This window comes from Hemitrygon akajei, chromosome 6 (genome assembly GCF_048418815.1).
Source record: "Hemitrygon akajei chromosome 6, sHemAka1.3, whole genome shotgun sequence".
In the NCBI taxonomy this organism is placed as follows: domain Eukaryota; kingdom Metazoa; phylum Chordata; class Chondrichthyes; order Myliobatiformes; family Dasyatidae; genus Hemitrygon; species Hemitrygon akajei.
Window position 1 is genome coordinate 60,520,643 of NC_133129.1, and position 21,308 is coordinate 60,541,950.

The window sequence follows — 21,308 nt, forward strand, 5'->3', positions numbered from 1 at the left end:
GAAGCGATGTGCAGTAAGGAGAGGCTGTTGATAGGGCAAAATTGTAGTCAACAGGATGAGTTGCAATGTAAAAGGTGGACAAAATTAAGAAAGGTGAATACAAGTCCGAAAGAATTATATTTGGATACATGCAGTATGCAGAATAAGGTAGATGAACTTGTAACAGTTACAGATTGGCACGTATGATGTTGTAGGCAACACAATCACGGCTAAAAGATGGTTATAGCTGGAAGCTTAATGCCCAAGGATCGACATTATATCAAAAGGACAGGCAAGAACGCAGAGGGGGTGGCAATGTTGTTGATAAAAAGAAATGAAATCAAAAGAAAAAGGTAACAGAAAATAGGAAGGCGTTGAATCACTGTGGATCAAACAAGGGTAAAAAGACCCTGATGGGAGTTCATTACAGACCCGCAAATAGTAGTAAGGATGCGGTCTACAAATTACAACAGCAGATAGAAAATCCATACCAAAAGGGCAATGTTACAATAGTCATGGGGGATTTCAATATGCAGGTACATTGGGAAAATTAGGTTGGTGCTGAATTCCAAGAGAGAGAATTTCTAGAATGCCTACGAGATGATTTTTTATAGCAGCTCATAGTTGAGCCCACTAGGGGATCAGCTATTCTGATTTGGGTGTTGTGCAATGAACCAGAATTGATTAGAGAGTTCAAGGTAAAAGAACCCTAGGGGAAAGTGATGATATGATTGAATTCACTGTGAAATATGAGAAGGAGGAGCTAAAGTTAGATGTGTCAGAATTACAGTGGAGTAAAGGGAATTACAGAGGCATGAGAAAGAAGTTGGCTAGAATTGATTGGAAAAAAATAACACTGGCAGGCATGACAACAAAGCAGCAATGGCTGGAATTTGTAGAAGCAATTCAGAAGGCACAGGATATATACATCCCAAAATAAAAGCAGTATTCTAAAACAAAGATGCTATAACTACGGCTAACAGGGAAGTCAAAGAAAACATAAAAGCCAAAGAGAAGGCATATAATAGAGGGAAAATTAGTGGGAAGTTTGAAGATTGGGAAGCTTTTAAAAATCAATGGGCAACTAAAAAAGTTATTAGCAACGTAAAGATGGAATGTGAAAGTAAGCTAGCCAATAATATTAAAGACGATACCTAAAGTTTCTTCAGATACATAAAGTCTGAAAAAGAGGTGAGAGTGGATATTGGACGACGGGAAACAATGCTAGTAAAGGAGGATAAGAAAATGGCAGACGAACTGAATAAGTATGTTGCATCAATCTTCACTATGGAAGACACGAGTAGTATTGTAGAAGTTCCAGGTGCCAGTGTTCATGAAGTTATGTGAAGTTACCATTACTAGTGAGAAGGTTCTTGGGAAACTGAAAGGTCTGACGGTAGATAAGTCTCCTGTACCAGATAGTGTACAGCCAACATTCTGAAAGATGTGGCTGAAGAGATTGTGGAGTTATTAGTAATGATCTTTTAAAAATTACTAGATTCTGGAATGGTTCAGGAAGACTGGAAAATTGCAAATGTCACTCTGTTCTTCAAGAAGGGAGAGAGAGGCAGAAAAAAGGAAATCATATGCCAGTTAGTCTGACATCGGTGGTTGGGAAAATGATGGAGCCGATTGTTAAGGGTGAGGTCTCTTGGAGGCACAAGATAAAATAGGCTGTAGTCAGCATGCTTTCCTCAACATCTTACCTAACAGATCTGTTGGAATTCTTTGAAGAAATAAGCAGGATAGACAAAGGAGAATCTGCTGGTATTGTGTATTTGTATTTTCAGAAGGTGCCACATATGAGGCAGCTTAACAAGCTACCAGCCCATGGTATTACAGGAAAGATACTAACATGGATAAAGCAGTGGTTGATTGGCAGGAGGCCGAGAGTGGGAATAAAAGGAGCCCTTTCTGGTTGGCTGCCAATGACTAGTAGTGTTCCACAAGGGTCTTGTTTGGACAGATTTTTTTTTAAACGTTGTATGTCAATGATTTGGATGAAGAAGTTGATGGCTTTTTTGCAAAGTCCGCAGATGATATGAAGATAGGTGGAAGTGCAGGTAGTTTTGAGGAAGTAGAGAGGCTACAGAAGGACAACAGATTAGGAGAATGGGGAAAGAACTGGCAGATGAATACAGTGTTATGAAGTGTACGGCCATGCACTTTGGTAGAAGAAATGAAAGGGTTGACAATTTTCTAAATGCAAAGAAAATAGTAAAAACTGAGGTGCAGAGGGACTTGGGAGTCCTGTACAGGATTCCCTAAAGGTTAATTTGCAGGTTGAGTCCATGGTGAGGCAGGCAAATGCGATGTTAGTATTCATTTCAAGAGGACTAGAATACAAAAGCAAAAACGTAATATTGAGACTTTATAAAGCACTAGTGAGGCTTCACTTGGAGTACTATGAATAGTTTTGGGCCCCTTATCTTAGAAAGATTGTGCTAAAACTCGTCAGGGTTCAATGGAGGTTAACAAAAATGATTCCAGGATTAAATTGTTTGTCAAATGAAAAGCTTTTGATGACTCCGGGCCTGTAATCACAAAAATGATTCCACAATTAGGCCATTTGGTCCATCGAGTCTGCTCCACCATTTCATCATGACTGATCCAATTTTCCTCTCAGCCACAATCTCCTGCCTTCCCTTCCCCCTCCCCTTCCCATTCCTTCATCCCCTGACTAAACAAGAATCTATCAACCTTTGCCTTAAATATACATAAAGACTTTGTTGCCACATCTGCCTGTGGAAAAGAATTCCTCAAATTCACTGCACTCTAGCAAAAGAAATTCTTCCTCATCTCCATTCTAAAAGGATGCTCTGCTATTCTGAAGCTGGGTTCTCTGGTCTTAGACGCTCTGACCCAAAGAAACATCTCCACATATTCATTATCAAGGTTTTTCAGCATTCAATAGGTTTCAATGAGGTCACCCCTCATGCTTCTGAACTCCAGTGAATACAAGCCCAGAGTCATCAAACGCTCTTCATATGACAAGCCATTCAAACTATTTAAACTATGACAATCTTCTACACAATCCACAATACCATGAACCTTCATATCATCTGCATACCTTCTGAATTACCCTTCCACTTCCTCAGCCAAGTCATTTACAAAAATCACAAAGAGCAGGGTTCTCAGAACAGATCCCTGCAGAACATCACTGGTCACTGACCTTCAGGCAGAAAATACTCCATCTGTACTACCCTCTGCCTTCCACAGTCAAGAGAATTCTGAATCCAGAATCAAGTTTCCCTAAATCCCAACCTTAACTTTCCGAATGAGCCTTCCACGGGAAAACTTATCAATCGCCTTACTAAAATCTATGTACAGAACATCGACTGCTCTACCTTCATCAATATGCTTTGACATATCCTCTGAGAAATTCAATCATGTGGTGAGTATATACAATGATCTGCTACAAGTAGTAGTTAACAAAGATATAATAATACTACTTAAGAAGCACTTGGATAAGTACATGGAAAGGAGGGACTAACGGCCTATATCAGTGCAATACTGCTCTGTGACCCCATGACCCCAAGGTAAGCATAGCAATTGTTACTGCAATCAATGAGCAAGATAGGGTGCAAGAAAAAGGCAAGGCTCTTTTACTTGAGTTACTTTCTATATCTGGTTAGTATACAACTTTTTACCCATGGCTATATAGTCACCCTAAACAGATTGGCACTCAGTGTAAGAACTATTAAGATAGGAGGGGAAAAAAATCACTGGTCTTGGGTGTGACATTCACAACCTATGAATAAATTGAAATCTCAAAACATTCCAGTTCTGTTAGCTTCTCAATAAACATACATTAATCTCTCTCTGCAATATGCAATCTGTACCCCTGCTGATGTGAACAAAACAAAACATCTCTAATAATGCAGCCTGTCTATTTAGATTACTCATAAATTACAGGACCTTTCAGTTTAGTACTTTAAAATTTAAAAGGTCACAGTATACAAACTTAATTCTCCATGATCCATTATTATATAAACCCAACTTTCATGGGCAAACTCTTCTTCCAATGGAAAAATCACAAGGATCAATACTGATTAAGAAATACTGTACGTGAGATAACATTATTACAATACCTCTTCATTTGCTTGAAGGGGTTCTTCTATGGAAATCATGTCATCAATATCAGTTTCATTTTTGACCTCCAGGACTGGGTGGCAGCAGACCATGGTGACATTGATAGGCAGGTCCTTCAGAATACTCACAACATCTTTATGATTCTTACCTAGTAGTGGTATTCCATTAACCTAAAATACAGCAGAAAACAATAAGTTCCTTGACAAAATTGAAATTAAAATGAATCATGTTAACTAGTTAATAGCTGAAGAGATTGTGGAGGAATTAGTAGTGACCTTTCAAGTATTACTGATGTCAGGGAAGGTTCCAGAGGACTGGAAAATTGCAATTGTGACTCTGCAACAGAAATTTGGTCATCATAGTCTCATTAAGGAGAGACCATGCCTGATAAATCTGTTGGAATTCTTTGAGCATCATGCAGGATATACAAAGGAGGGTTGCTGCACATTATTTATTTGGATTTTCAGGCGGCCTTTGACAGGTGCCACACACAAGGCTGCTAAACAAGGTAAGAGTGCATGGTGTTAGGGGTAAGGTACAAGCATGGATTGAAGACTGGCTGACTAGCAGAAGTCAGAGAGCGAAGATAAAGAGGTCCTTTACAGAATGGCTACCAGTGACGAGTGAAGTTCTGTAGGGGTCAATGATGTGATTGCAGCTTGTGGAATTTATTGCCATAGAGAGCTATTGAGGCACAAGTTTTTAAGTTGTATTTTAGGTATACAAACAATTCTGCAATCTCAAATGACATTATAGAGATTATTATTGAACTCTCGAGTAAAATAAACCAACAAAAGACAGTCCTGGTGAAGGGTCTCGGCCCGAAATGTCAACTGTACTCTTTTCCATAGATGCTGCCTGGCCTACTGAGTTCCTCCAGTATTTTGCTTGTTGTTTGGATTTCCAACATCTGCAGATTTTCTCTTGTTTGGGATTTGCGATAAAAGATGATACTAATGATTGATGTTGGCAATTACTTCTCCAATGTATTGGAGGAAAAACTCCTTTACTGAATACATCATAAGACCACAAGAACATAAGACAAGATTTTTTAAATGATCTACATTTGTGTAATTACCAATATGTTAACTATGAATTTCCACTCCAGTTGCAAAAATATTGTAATATCTGCTAACCCTCATATACCCTCAAGTGCACCAGAGTTACTTCATAAGCTCTTGCATCAGGTAGACTAATTATTAACCAACCACTTAAATTAAAACAAATAGATTGTACTAGTGCAAAAAAAAGACAATTCCAAAAAACCTTAATTAAGATCAAGAATTGCTGTTAATAAATTGTTGATCACAAACACCATCTTCTGCCTTCTCACCTGTAACAGAACCTTGTGCATGCATCCCCACTCAAAGTGTTGGCATTTAATTGACTACATCACCATCGGGAAGTGAGACAAACAGGAGGAAAGAGTGACAAAATGCACGGGAGATGCTGATAGCTGGACAGACAACTGTCTCGTCATTTCTAAATGGAACATCCATATGCAGCCCAAAAGGAAAGAAAGCCCCAAGGTGGCTGAACATCTCCAAGCAGCAACATAAAGCAGTCTTTTGTTGACACTCTGGAAGATTGCTTAAACTCCACCCTTCTGGACAATCAGAAGGTGGAAACAGCTTGGTGAACCCTTCAAGAGCTGACCTACAACACTGATAGAGATTTTGAGGCCTACTGCCAGAAAGCACAATTACTGGTTTAATAAAAACCGTGTTGACATCAACCAGCTGCTAGATGAGAAACATCGTCTCCACAAAGCTTTCCTCTGCGACCCCAAGTCCATCTCGAAAAGGGTGTCTTCAATAGAATACGAAGGATCATAGAACACAAAATGCACCAGATGCAGGATTCCTGGGTGAGCAATAAAGCTGATGAGATCCAAGTGTATATAGGTAGGATTTCTAGAACTTCTATGCTGCTCTAAAAGAAGTCGATGACCTGACATCATCAGGATCAGTCTCTCTCCTTGGTGGTGATGGGAACACGCTGATGATGGACAAAGGTAGGCTGGGCAATTTAAGTGTTTTGAATCATCTTTCAACTATTATTGACAAAGCCTGCCCAAAGTATTCATCAATGAAGCACTGATGTTCCACCAACATTAGCCAAGACCCAGAAAGCGATATATCAGCTCTCTAGCAGCAAAGCACCTGGATTAGATGCAATACCAGCTGAGGCCTATAAGGAAGGTGGTGCAGAGCAAACAGAAAAGCTTCACCAGCTCTTCCAACTCATGTGGCAGTAACAGACAATTCCACAGGAATTTAAAGATGCATTCACCATCCACCTGTATAAGTGAAAAGATTCAACTATTGAATCTTGAATCATAGGCAAGATCTTCTCCAGGCTTCTTCTCAACCATCTCGCAACACACCCTAACCGGGGACTCCAACCAGAGAGCCAGTGTGGATTCTGGACATGGTGCTTGCTTCAAGAAAAATGTCAGGAGCAAAACGCTGACCTGTTCTGCTATGTCGATCTGAGTAAGGCCTTAAATACAATCAGCAGAAAGGATCTGTGGAAGATCACGGTGAAGTACACTTGCCCAAGTAAATTCAACATCATGGTGCAACAATTCCATGATGGCATGCAAATAGAGTTCAGGGCATTGGTGAGATATCAGAGCCCTTCCCTGTCTTAAATCGGGTCAAGCAGGTTTGCAGCTTGATGCTAATACTATTCAGTCTGGTGCTTTCCATTATGTTGACTGATGCCTTCAGAAACAATGACGTAGGCATCGGCAACAGACTCTGCATTGGTGCGAAATTGTCTGACCTCAGGAAGCTCCAAGCAAAAGCTAACATTATGACAAACATTATCAAGACTTCCTTTTTGCTGATGATTGTGCCCTCAATGCCAGTTCCAAAGATGATAAGCAACACTGTACCAACAAGCTTGCTGATGCATGTACCAACTTTGGGTTTACTATCAACACCAAGACTGAAGTGATACATCAACCAGTTTGAGGGAAATTATACATTTAGCCAAACATCACAATCATTGATCCAAAACTCAACCCACTGAAAAGGTTCATGTATCTTAGCAGCACATTGTCCCAGAACATTGTCATTGATGAAGTAAACGCCAAGATTGCCAAAGCAAGTGTAACCTCCGGCAGACATTACACCAAAGTCTGGTTTAGAAGAGGTGCAAGTCTAAAGATGCAGCCAAAGGTGTATAGAGCTATAGAACTTCCCACACGGCTTTATGCCTGCAAAACATGGACAATACACCAATGGCATGCCAAGAAACTGAACCATTTCCACAGTCTGCCTCAGAAAGCTCCTCAAAATTAAGTGGGCAACACAGAACCCCTGACACTGATGTACTGATCAAGTTGTGCCTGCCCAGTATCTACAGCATACTAATGAGGTCACAGTTACGCTGGGCAGGCCACAAAGCTCATATGTCAGACCATAAGCTGCATGAGAAATTTTGTTATGGTAAACCACAGAAAGGAAGTGCTCCTGTGGAAGCCAAAGGAAACTCTATAAACACACTCTTCAACAACTTCACTAAAAGTCTGTAATTCTCGCTTCGGCTAGTGGCTTAACATAACGGGTGATAGCTCCCGGCCCTGCAAAACTTAAAAAAATCTTGTTTGGGTGGATGCTGCACAATGTATCCCCTGTTACAAATCAGTACCCCGAAATAACAAAACAGTACACAATATGTGATTAAAACGAGTAAGCTTTATAATTCTTACTTTGACTATATGGTTAGTAAAGACAACGAAAAAAAAGAAAAAGGGCCCATTCTTATGAAACAGTCTATTGTGCAATGTTGGCGCTCACTGATAAGCCGGACTTCCACCATTGACCTTCTTCGATTGTCACTGCCCTTTGGACCCTTGCTCCAAGTCCACCCCTGTCTGGCAGTCTACCAACTCCCTCCATTTGCATCATCTTTCCTCATCTCTCCCTGGCAAAAGCCCGCGAAGATCTCTCTTCCAAACTCACAAGAAAGAACAACAGCAATCCAAACCCCGTTATCTCTAGTCATAACCCAAACATTGCTGCTACAGAGAAACCATTACATTATCAATGAAACCTTACAGCATGTTACACAGCAGTGAAACCTTACAGCATGTTGCAAGCCTTTGGCAGCTACCTAGTCACATGTGTTCCTATCGCTCTGGTACTCCTCCCTCCATAACGGTGCAGAGAAACATGAGGAAGAACAGACAAGTGCAGCTGAGAGACAGAGGCTGGCCAGGAAAGCCTGAGTCAGCGACACCCAACCCAACCTATCTGCCTTCTTTTGCCCACACTACCAGAGAGTTGAGGGTGGATTGGCCTTACAGTCATCTGCATATCCACAGACCAGTCCAGCCTCTATAAACCACAGTTGACTAGAGTGGATCTCATTGTTGCACGATGGACGAATGAACAGAAATAATTCCAAAAAGCGTTTGGAGAGTGAGTGATAGAGTGGTTAGAGTTTGCAATTCAGTCTAGTATTTTAACACAGTGACCAAATTTCATTATCAGAAGTTTGATAGATAATCTATGTAGGCACAATTTTAACTAAACTTCAGATCAAAAGTATGACCTGGTGGAGTTAAAAACCTGAACACAAAGAGAGAGCTGTTCTCTTCATGGTCAAGTTCTGAGCCTCAGTTTAACAGCAGCATGCTTTGTTCACATACAGAGGAATCAGATCACCTCTTCGGTAAATGGAACAGAAAGCTTATTATTTACGTAAAACCAGTGCAGCTAGATTGCCACGAAAGTCAACACAAAAAAGGTAGCAATGCAGATCAATGTAAAGCTGTGGTCACCTAGTGCCCAATCTGCATTGTACAAGCTTATTCAATGTAACTACTTCAATACTGCAACACCCACTTGGATAAAATACACCACCTTTCTCTTTAGAAAAAAACATGTCAAAAACACTCCACAGGTGCAGATGGGTGAAACATCATAGTTTCAAGAAAAAAAAAGTCTCCCTCTTTATGAGAGCAATTGCAGATGGAAACCTGTAAATTCTAGTAGTATAGAGGTCCTGGAGACAACAGAGTACAGATGGAGCAAAAAACAAATCTCTGGAGGAACTCAGACATCTGTTGAGACAGAGTAGTTGACATTTTTGGCCAAAATCCTGCATCTAGACAGAGTATACAGTGGAAACAATTAGTGTAAAGATAAATAGGTGAAGCAGGGGCTAGTAGGTGATCGGTGGAACCAGGTAAAGAGGAGGTGAAGTAGAGTTAGGAGAAAACAGCTGGTGGGTGATAAATGGTGACACAAGAGTCTAGATGTTCTGTAGTATGAGCACCTGGACCTGGCAGCTGCCTTGTTGAAAAGTCAGTGGCAAAAGGCTACAGCTCGGAAAAGTTTGGAACGATCCTTGACTCTTACCTCATTCCTTATAAATAGAAACTATGTTATATTTCCTTTTCCAAAAAAAAAGGTTATACTGTTGAAATAGATTTTTTTTTAAATCGGTTAACACAAGGTTATTATTCCAACAAACTGGAGATCAAATTACTGCTTACCTCTAACAGCTCATCTCCACTAAATAGCTTTCCATTTCGCCCCACAGGGCCTTCAGGGAGAATGGAACGAATATAGTGATGCCCAACTGTGGCTTCCAAACTGATGCCCAGACCACTACTTTCACTGAACTTTGTTACTTGTGTCACCTGAAAATAAGTACATTACTCTATCAGATTTGTTCTTTACTTTGAAAATGAATAAGTTGATTAAAATAATAAATTACAGTTACAAAGCAAAAGGCACTTTACACATACTCTGCATTCAATATGACCATGGCAGTTCCAAACTATACTCAACTCCCTCCTGAGTTTCACTTTTCCACTAGGGAAAAGGCAATTCTGGATTGGGTGTCGTGTAATGAACCAGATTTGATTGGGAGGCTTAAGGTAAAGGGATCCTAAGGAGACAATGATCATAACATTGAAGAATTCACCCAGCAGTTTGGGAGTGAGATGCCAAAATTAGATAAATTGGTATTACAGTTGAGTAAAGGGAACTACAGAGGCAAGAGAGAGGGGCTGGTCAAAGTCGACTGGAAGGGGACACTAGCAGGGATGATGGAAGAGAAGCAAGGGTTGGAGTTTCTGGGAGTGATTTTGAAGACACATGATTGATTTATCCCAAAAAAGCAGCATTGTAAAGGGAGGAAGAGGCAACAGTGGCTGACAAGGGAAGTCAAAAACTGCAGTTAGCAGAAAATTAGTGGGAAGCTAGAGGACTGGGAAGCTTTTAAAACCCAAGAGAAGGTAACTTTAAAATGCAAAAAGAAAAGATGAAATATGAAGAAGGTAAGCTAGCTAATAATATCAAAGATGATACCAAAAGTAAAAGAAGGGAAAATGACTTTGGAGAGGTACCAATGAAGAGTAAAGAAATGACAGAGAAAATTGCTAAGTATTTTTCATCAAGTCTACACTGTGGAAGACACCAGCAGCATGTCAGAAAGTTGAGAGCTTCAGTGGACAGAAGTGAGAGTAGTCACCATTAATAAGGAGAAGGCACTTAGGAAATCGAAAGGTCTGAAACTAGATAAGTCATCTGGATCAGGTCCAGAAAGAGAAAATAACAGGCAGGATGGAGATACTTACTTGGATTTTCAAAAGGTCTTTCGACAAGGTGCTGCAGGAACCTGCTAAACAAGGTAACAGTCTATGGTATAACAGCAAAATTACTAGTATGGGCATAAGATTAGCCAACTGTCTAGACTGCCAAGTCCTCATAGTTTTGAAAGAGTTCACCTTTTTGGATTAAAAAGCAGACGACCTGAGAATGGCTAAAACAGACGTAACAAAGACATGTCTGAGAACTACCACATTGAATAGGTTAGAGTGATAGGGCAGGATATGGGTGGTCTTGGTGAAGAAGCAGGATGAAGAAACTGATCAATGTTTGAGACAAGTGGAATTCCAAGTCTGTGAATGGCCTGTTTCAACCCAAGTCAGTAAGTGAGAAGAGGGTTGGGAAGAGTTCATGCAAGGACTAAAGACAAAGCTCCAAGTGAAAATATGTCAATTGTATTTATTGTGCAGCTAGCTACAAATGTGCTCACTCAGGGTTTGTGGCAGTTTAACAATGTATACAGAACTCATTAACTAATAAATGGGCTTTTCAAATTTACATACCACAATTTCATAGTTAGCTCCAAGAATCTCCTGCCATTTAACACAAATGCTTTCTTCTGATGAATTGAGCTGAATCTCTGAAATAAAAAGATTAACAATTTAAATAATTCCTTCCCACAAAAGATCTGTGCTATCCCACAAAAAGTTATCTTTCAAAAATACCTGTTGAAGGAATGACCATTCTGCTTATTAAGTATCTTTTTTAAAAAGTCCCCAAATGAACAGTTTTCTCCCATTCCTTCCTCTCCTCCACACCATCCTATGTAGCAAAAATGCCCATAGCACTGCAAGTCCTGTAGGTTATAAAACAGCAAATGCTGGAAAATCTCAGCAGTTCAAGAAACATCAGTGGCAAGAGAAACTCACGCCAAAAGTAAATGAGTAAATCAAAATCATTCGTCAGAACAAATAAAGAAAGGTAACAAGTTAGTTTTAATATAACAACAAATGAACAAAAACTATGAAATGAGGCCCAATAGAGAATAAACAAAAACACAAAGTTCTTAAATGCAGTGCTGTAGGTTCTGCAGAGTGGATCAGGCTATGCCAATAAAGAAAACATGAGGCATTATCAGAGAAGATGACAGAGTAGAAATGGCCAGTTCTGATACAGAGAAAAGAAGTCCTGTGCACAAGATGCAAGGGCCTACAAAGATTTGTGGATTCAGCCAGTTCCATCCTAGGCTCAACTCTCCCCACGACTGAGGATATCTACAAAAGGCAATGTCTGAGGAGGCAACATTCATCTTCAAAGAACATCCCCCCCCCACTCCCATCCAATCCATCCCCCTTTCTCACTGCTATCATCAGGCAAGAGCTACAGAAGCCTGAAGGCTTGCAACTCAATGTTCAATAACATCTTTACTGTAATCAGGTTACCTCCACTATCAGATTTTTGATCTGATCTTAAAAAACCTTAAATGTTCCTCAGACTATATTTCCCAGACCATGCACTAAAGTCATGTTATTTGTTGCTTATTGTGTAATGCAAATTATGTATAATTTATGGAAACTTAAGTATAAGCAATTATGTTAGTCATATTTGCAATGTACCGTGTTGCAATGCAAAAGCTGATTTTAATTATGTTTATACCATGTCATATGTATACCCATGGCAAAAAAAATGAACTTGAATGTGTGGGGAAGAGTGGAATGGAGCGTTAAAATGGTATATAAAAATAAGCTGAGCTACCGCATGGACTGGATACAAGTGGTCTGCAACGTGATCACCCCATCTGCATTTTGTTTCTCCACTGTAGGGCACATCACATAATGAACAGTGAATTTTTAAAATATTTAAAGCTATTATGTTTAAACTTTTTAAAAATAGTCTACTGTCAGAAGACCATCGGGGTGATCTGTAAGCAGGGCTTTAATTTCCACCACCTGCAGCCTTTGCAGATTATCAGTAAAAAAAAAAACACCTCTTGCATCTTCCTGTCCAGAACATTTGCCACCTAACAAAATCTGTAAACTAAGTGCTGTGCAAACCACTAGAGCCACCACATTGCTTGGGCACATATTAAGATGAGTGCCCAAACCTTGACAAGTGGTTTTTAAAACCCCTCATGACTGAATTAAATTTACCTTCAGATTCAGTTTCAATTTCTTGTTCATTTATTGGGGTAGCACTTGAAGTCTTGTTGTCTTGTATTGATGACGTTTCATCCACTTCAACCAAAGCTATAGACAGTACACAACAGCAAGGGTGACAACTGATTTATCATAGGAATTTCTAATTTCAAATGTAATCCATGAAATGAACAAAACAATTGAATCAATTATATTTAAAATAATTAGCTATTATACTTGGAAAAGGTTTTCAAAACTTCAACTTCCTGTGTGATAAATTAAATTCAATTTTTTTTTCTTCACTTTCACTTCAGCTTTATCAATGCCTTCAGCAGTTCTTTAATTTAAATGCTCCATATAATGATGCACTTTACTACACTGTTTTAAGTTCTTCAACTGAATTATTATCAACACAGTAACATTAAATTATTTACTCATCGTTCTTAAGCACACACTGGTGTGACACTAAACATGATCATGAACCAGTGACAAAACCAATTTACTTCTGGAAGGTTTGTCATCTATTGTGAGGGCATCTTCACTCTTCTCAGGTTTCACTTCACTTTGACACTCAGACTGTATCAAAGCTTCTGGTTTGTGTTCCCTCCTCATTAAAATTAGATGCACAATTTGACTTGTATGTCGCAACATCTCCACAGCTTGCTGGTTAGTGAAACCTTGAATGTTTGTTCCATCCACCTGGAATACAAAGGCATTCAGAAATTATAATCATATCAGGACAAAATAGTCTAAAATTATTAAATCAGAACCAGGTATAATATCACTGGCATGTGTAGTGAAATTTGTTGTTTTGTGCCAGCAGTATATTGCAATAGATAATAGTAAAATTAATTAAGTACTACAAAAAGAGAGGGAAAATACTGGGTTCATTGTCCATTCAGAAATCTGATGGTGGAGGGGAAGAAGCTGTTCCTAAAACATTGATTTATGTGTCTTCAGACTCCTGCACCTCCTCCTTGACGATAGCAATGAGATGATGGCATATCCTGGCTGATGGGGATCAGTAATGATGGATGCCACTTTTGAGGCATTGCCTTTTGAAGATGCCCTTGATGTTGGGAGGCTAATGCCCATGAGAGAGCTAGCTGAGTTTGCAACTTTCTGCAGCTTTTTCTGATCTTGTGTAGTGGCCCCTCTATACCAGATGGTGATGTAACCAGTTAGAATGCTCTCCATGGTACATCTGTAGAAATTTGCATGAATCTTTGGTGACACACCAAGTCTCCCTACACTCCAATGAAATATAGCCACTATCATGTAATTGTAATTGCGTCGCTATATCAGGCCCAGGATAGATCTCCAAAGATATTGACACCCAGGGATATGAAACTGCTCATCCTTTTCATTGCTGATGATCCCTCGCTGAGTGTGTTCCCTTGATTTCCCCTTCCCAAAGTCCTCATCAATTCCTTGGTCCTACTAATGTCGAATGCAATGTTGCTGTTGCGACACCACTCAATAAGCTGATCTATCGTACTTCTGTACGCTTTCTCTTCACCATCTGAAATTCTGCCAGCAATAGTTATATCATTGCCAAATTTATAGATGGCATTTTAGCTACGTTGAGTCGCACAGATATTGGGTGCAAGGAGAGTAGAGCAGACTAAGCACACATTCTCAAAGTGCACCAGTGTTGATTGTCAATGAGGATGGATGTTATTTCCAATTTGCACAGACTGTGGTTTCCCAATGAGGAAGTCAAGGAAGAGTACTGTAGGTAGATTATCTGGCTGAAATCATTTAAAGGTATTCAAATTTTAACTGATCAACATTGTTAACAGAATGAGCCAATAAAAATGTTTAGCTACAAACTTCCGTGATAATTTTCAATATTTAAACACCAGATGTTGTAGACTTCTTTTATCAAAAGGAAAGTATATGAATATGACAGAAGCAAACTGAGAGCAAATTTGCGACTGCAGACGTGCACCATTGAAGAGAAAATTATGACAGACAACACATTACTGAGGGCAATGGTGGCCACAGTGTGTATCTGGAAGACGTTCACAAAACAGGTAATTGACAGCAACGATCAACACACAAAGTTGATTTATTACAAGCCTGGCCAAGGACAGAATAAGAATTGTTCAAGTACAGAAAACAATCCAGCCCTTTGTGGCAATGCATATACATGATAGAATAACATCGTCAATCCTGTTTCCCCAAACTAGAATATGAATTTAATTCTCTATCCAAGGCCCTCGCTTCACCTCTTGTAATCATACTCAACCAGCTGGTGAGAGTATGCAGTATTGCTGGGATTGCAAACTTTCTGATAGCACAGGGTACAATGGTTGCAGGCATTTATCAGAGCCTCTGCTCTATAGAAGAACCAAAAAACATGCCGATTTAAAAATGGTGCATCTATCTAGTGACTAATAACATTTTTCTATCATTTTATCAAAAGTCATGGTGCATTCATTCTGCTGCAGTTCACTGGGTCCAAGAATTTTGGTTATGAAATCGAATCGCACGGGCAGTAGCAACAAGTTTTAATGACATGACTCAAGCCTCTAGTTGTTTTACTGTACCTACACACCAGCACTGGGAAGACATTCAAAACCATATTACCATATGAAATCTGGCATAATATGGCAATGGTCATTGCAGATGATACAAAGATTGGTGGAGGAGCAGGTAATGTTGAGGAAACAGGTAGGATGCTGTATCCAGAGATACCGGCCACGTGACAGATGCACTACCACCTGGCTGGTCAGAGGACACACCACATGCCAATCAACATTTGGTCCCTCCCAACTAATCAATGCACACCTAAATTATTGGTCACCTTAATTGGATTATCTTGCCCAGCCCCATGCTTTAAAAGGTGAGACTTGCCCTTGGCTCGCCCTCTCTTACAGACCACCACATTGGAGGTTAAGTGCATTGATTTATGCTTGGGAAGGTCTATCGTTTGTCCTGGTAAGGGAGCCGCAACTATCCAAGGTCAAGGGGGATAGCTGTTGTAGTGCTTTTCCCTTGTTCTTTGTTTGTGTAACCGTACCCTGTCCCCACACCGCTTCCTGTGTATTGTAGTTGCTTGTGTTGACCCGACTTCCCCTTGTAAATAAATCCCTTATTATTAAAACTGTGTGTGTCCAGGGCTCTACTGTTGAGACTCAAAGAACCAGTTATTTTCCATCACAACAGATGCAGAAAGACTAAGACAGATTAGGAGAATGGGCAAGAAAGCAGCAAATGAAATACAATGTTGGAAAATGCATGGTCATGCACTTTGGTAGTAGAAATAAATGTGCAAACTATTTTCTAAACGGGGAGAAAATCCAGGAATCTGAGATGCAGAGGGAATTAGGAGTCCTTGTGTAGAACACCCTGAAAGTTAACTTGCAGGTTGAGTCAGTGGTGACGAAGGCAAATGCATTGATTTCAAGTGGTCTAGAATACAAGAGCTGGGATGTGATGCTGAGGCTTTATAAGATTTGGGCCCTTCATTTTAGAATGTTTAATGGCTTTGGGTCTGTACTCACTGGAATTCAGAAGGATGAGGGGGGATCTCATTGAAACCTTTTGAATGCTGAAGGCCTAGACAGAGTAGATGTGGAAAGGATGTCTCCATTGGTGGGAGAGTCTAAGACAAAAGGGCACAGCCTCAAGGTAAGGGGTGCCCTTTCAAAATAGAGATGGGGAGAAATTTCTTTAGCCAAAGGGTGATGAACTTGTGGAATTTGTTGCCACATGCAGCTGTGGAGGCCTGGTCATTGGGTGTATTTAAGGCAGAGATTGATAGGTTCTTGATTGGACATAAAGTCAAAGGTTACAGGGAGAAGGCCAGGAACTGAGATTGAGGAGGAGAAAAAAATGGGATCAGCCGTGATTGAATGGGAGAGCAGACTCCATGGGCCAGATGGCCTAATTCTGCTCTTATGTCTTATGATCTGCTCTGAGGCCTTCATGACCTCTAACTTGGAGAAATACTGGAATACTTAGCATCAAGAGTGAGTATCAAGTTATATACGGCTCTCATTATTATTTTAGAACATCTTTTACCACCAACTATCTACGAAAAGGGAGTTGGGTGTGTGGGGGCATAATGGGGGGGGGGGGGAGGAGAGAGGCAGTCAGGAGAGACTGTTAGCCCCTTTCTGCCCAGATTGTTCAAGAAGATCAGTAGCTGAACATATATTTCCCCATTCAACTATGGCATTAGGACTTAACTCTACCAATGACCACTACAACTTAAAAATATTTAATGACAACATTTCAAATCATAATGAAATATAATTTCAAAGTTTGTCATTCTAGTGTGTTTTCTTGCAGTGGCTTTATCTGTCTTGGTGCTCTAAACACACAGCTGCCCCAGAGCATGCATAATGGTTGATGGAAATTCGTTGATATCTGTAGCAAAGGACAGTAGATGGAGTTGGAAGATAAACTTGAGCAATTCAAAACTTCAAAACCTGTCTACAAACTGGACAATAGTCAAGACAGGCAAGTGGGCAATATCAAAGGCATTAGCAGGGTACCACAAGTTTCTCTTGAATTCTCTATTATATTTATTAATAAAAATGTAACATTCATATGTTATGATCCCAGCCCCCTCCTTCTTGAGAATCGCAAGATTGCTATTAATTCGGGTCTTGGACCCAGGAAATGAGAGAGAATCCTCAGCCAGACAAAGCAACGGATTTGGCCATTGTTTCTTGGAGACACCTTTGTGGATTGCGATCCTATGCTACGTGCCAGCTCTCAGGGCAACGTAAACTGGGCTATGTGCACACCCTCAGGCAATGTGGGCTGGGAATTGCATCATCCCACCCTGATTGACAACTACAACCCTGCAAGTCAAGATAAAAGAGGGGCTGCAGGGGGCAGTCCCCTAGCGACGCACCAGAAGGAGACACCATCGCTCATCGCTCCCGTGATAACGGGAAGCTATTCGGAAGCCACGTGTGGTCCGTTTCCCCTGGCCTGGGGAACGGGTGGCTGATAACACCAAAAAGGACTTCAAACTAACAACAGGGAATCCACGTTCCCGATTCAATGGTTTGCGTCCTAAAAGACTGGGCAAGTTTCTTTTCTCACCAAAATCCCTCTCTCTCTCTCCAACAAGTGAAACCCAGCGGTCCCCAAAAGGCTAAAAGCCTGCATGAACTTGAAAGACTTTTATATTTCCATCAGACAATATTTTTACCCCTAGACAAAACGATAGAGCTACTTCTTATTGATGATTATTACTATACCCGCGTTTTAAATTGAGTATTGACGACGTATAGTATCTGAATGTTTGTATTAACCTTACTTTTGTGCCCCTTTATAAATAAAAATGTTTAAAAATAGTACCATCAGACTTCAACGGACCTCTCTATCTTTGCTGGTAAGTGACCCAGTTACGGGGTTCGTAACACATAACCCTTGCTTTTGGTCAGTGTTGCCTCTTTGGAGCTGCTGCCATCGAACTGGTGGCCCCTCATCAGTCACTAATTTACTGGAGGCCTGATTATCATTGACGCCAATTTCTGCAGGACCACTTGTCGACTGTGTTTCATAGCCACATTACTCGTTGTCTAAGCTGAATCAAGATTCAGTCTGGGCTTCTATTGCAGCATTTAGTATCTTGTGTGAATGCTGTTAGGAATACAGTGGAAACCAAGTATTGAAAAGGTGGTGGTGAGTCACCTGCTTGAAGTGCTATAAACTTTGCATTAAAAGTTCTATTAGATACCCATATATTGATGTCTATTCATACAGTTCTATTAGATACTACATTTAATGATTCTGGCTTGAGACAACGTATGAAAGTGAAATAATAATGCTAAGTGAAATTAAATCTTGAGATGTTTGAGTGACTTTATTGCTTGCCTTAACAGACTAGTTTTTAATCAGCTGCAGCATTGAGGGATGTTGAAGATGTCCTGATAAGTTGATGGCATGCATTTTTTTAAAAATGGAACACACATCCTCAATACATTTGTGACTGGGAGAATAAATTTGAAGGCTAAAGGTTGATGAGACTAGAGGTTCCGTTGTTCTGAATGGCATCACGTTGACTGAGGAGCTGCATTCCTCAAAACATTTGGATAGAATTCCATCATATTCTTTAATTGTGCTTTGTAGATGGTGTAAAGGCTCCTGCAGACACAGTTTGACTTGTCCAGTTAAACTTGAGGTTAATGGTGACCCTAAAGATGTTGCTGATCCCTGGATCACCCTAGGAAATAAAACTAAATTCACTTAAGAATCAAGTATCAACCTGGTAAAGCTGCAGGACTAGATGCGACAAATAAGATGACAGAATGTAATAGCTATCCTAAACCAATATGCCAGATAAAAGCCTTACAGTACTGCCACATACAACAAGCATGACAGTGAGCAGGGGAAGGCAGCAGCTTCATGAACATGCTCACTTTCATTTAAAATACAGCCCATCACATGTCCAGTTCAAGAATGAAACATTTCATTATTTTGAACTCCATGGAGCATGTGGGGATCCTCCGATATCCAGGCAATCTTTCTCTCTTTTTTTCTTTCTTTAGATAAGGGTTAAGGGGGGGAGGGTTAATATTATTTTTCTCACTATTTTATCATCACATTTATTCTTTGTAATTTTCTAAAATTTAATAAATAAATATATTTTTTTTAAAAGACAAACATTTCAAATGCTTTTAACCAGATGTCCCAAGTAGATAATCCAAACCAACTTATTACTGCAGTCCTCCCCATGAAAGAAAAAAAGAGCAAAAAACAAATGGGAATACAGTTTGTATCAAATACTATAGTAAGTTCTGGAGCCAATAATCCTGGTGGAATTTGTACCAGCCATCGGTGACCAAATTATTGATGAACAGGTTTCACTGATAACATTGTCCATAACACTTTCAACATGATTGAGAAATTAGTTTGTCATATTTTTGTAAATAGCATATACCTGAACAACTTTCTTAATTGTTGGTTAGATGCTAGTATAATAGCTGCACTGGAACAATGTGCCTGAAGACACAGTTAATTCTAAAGCAACACAGGTGCAACATTGCATATCCTTTACTGTAATTCAGTATTGTCAGCTGCTTCGTGAAATTGGCACAAGATTAGCAAGCTGTCAACATTTCCTTTTTGAATGGGCAATCATGATTCCTATATCCATTTTGAGTGACTTCTGAATTTAGGCACTCCCCCTCACCCCTTGCACTCCATTTGATGCCCTCTTAAGAAACGAGTGATAATTTCTCATCACCACAGTTCTAAAACAAAAACTTATTATCTTTTGGAAGTTATTCCAAATTATGCTTACGGCTATTATCTGGTCCCCAACATGTATTCTTCCATCCTGCTCAACTGCACTTCCTTGAGTGATGCTTTTCACAAAGATGCCAGAAGGCTCTGCAAGCATAAACATATCCATATAAATCTGCAAATGTATTTTACTTTAGGCCTTTCTCAAACCTCCCCACTTTTAAATAACGATAACTGATAATTACTGATTAATTGTATGAAAGACCAAATTGAAATGCTGCAGAACTGTGCAGCTCAGTACTGTGCACCAATTTCAATATTGACTGTGAAAGCCAGAAAGCCACATTTGTCATTCAAGTATAGCTTCAATAAAAATGCAAATTGATAACATTTTCATCTCCAATCATACAATTTGTTTTCAGTATTAACAAACACAAAATGAATAGAAGAAATACTATACATTGCAAGATTTCAAGCTGAATATCTCAAATTAAATAAATGGAATCAAAATTGCTAAATTATCTTCATTGACCTGATCACTGATTTTAGGAAAGGAGTGGGGGCACATGCTCTTAGTTACATCGATGATGCTGAGGTGAAGAGTGTTGAAAACTTCAAGTTCCTAGGAGCGAACAACACCAATAGTCTGTCCAACTACATTGATATCATGGCCAAGAAAACTTACTAGTGCCTCTACTTCGTCAGGAGACTAAAGAAATTGGACATGTGCCCTTTGACCCTCATCAATTTTTAATAGGTATCATAGAAAACATTTTAGTTTGGTACAGGAATTGCTCTGTCCATGACTTTAAGAAACTGCAGTGAGTTGGAACACACAGCTCAGCACATCATGGAAAACCAGCCTTTTTCTCACTGCCTCAGTGAAGCAATGGCATAATCAAAGACCCTTTCCACCCCAAACATACTCACTTCTCCTCCCTCTCATTAGACAGAAGATACAAAAGTCTAAAAGCATGTACCACCAGCCTCAAAGGTAGCTTCTACCCCACTGTTACAAGACTACCAAATGATTCCCTTGTAAGATAAGATGTACAGACTCACTCACTGAATAAGTGAGATTCAGAATGCATACAAAAAGTGTTATAGACAATAAACATGACACATTTTGTCAGACAAATCACATTTTGCAAGACATAGCCTGAGACGTAGACTTAAGCAGGAAAATGTCTTATGTACATAGTGAAAGGTACAGTGAGCTTTCATATAGCCCCTCAATTTCTGCAACAAATGTACAAATCCTACATAAAATAATTTTTACATCTCTAAGCCATTTTCTGACCATCATAATTTCAGTATAAAG

The 21,308-nt window shown here is 39.7% G+C and overlaps 1 protein-coding gene across 8 annotated transcripts in view; it reads right to left on the bottom strand.

Annotated features, from left to right (window-relative positions):
• LOC140729083 (multiple PDZ domain protein) overlaps positions 1–21,308 on the bottom strand; it is a 224,435-nt gene that overhangs the window by 146,022 nt on the left and 57,105 nt on the right. For all 8 annotated transcript variants that reach the window (XM_073048416.1, XM_073048413.1, XM_073048414.1 and 5 more), the window contains exons 10-15: positions 20,046–20,134; positions 13,279–13,474; positions 12,791–12,886; positions 11,204–11,280; positions 9,581–9,727; positions 4,071–4,241 (exon numbers count right to left, since the gene is read on the bottom strand). In XM_073048416.1, the coding sequence (XP_072904517.1) occupies positions 4,071–4,241; positions 9,581–9,727; positions 11,204–11,280; positions 12,791–12,886; positions 13,279–13,474; positions 20,046–20,134 (776 nt within the window). The remainder of the gene's footprint in view (positions 1–4,070; positions 4,242–9,580; positions 9,728–11,203; positions 11,281–12,790; positions 12,887–13,278; positions 13,475–20,045; positions 20,135–21,308) is intronic.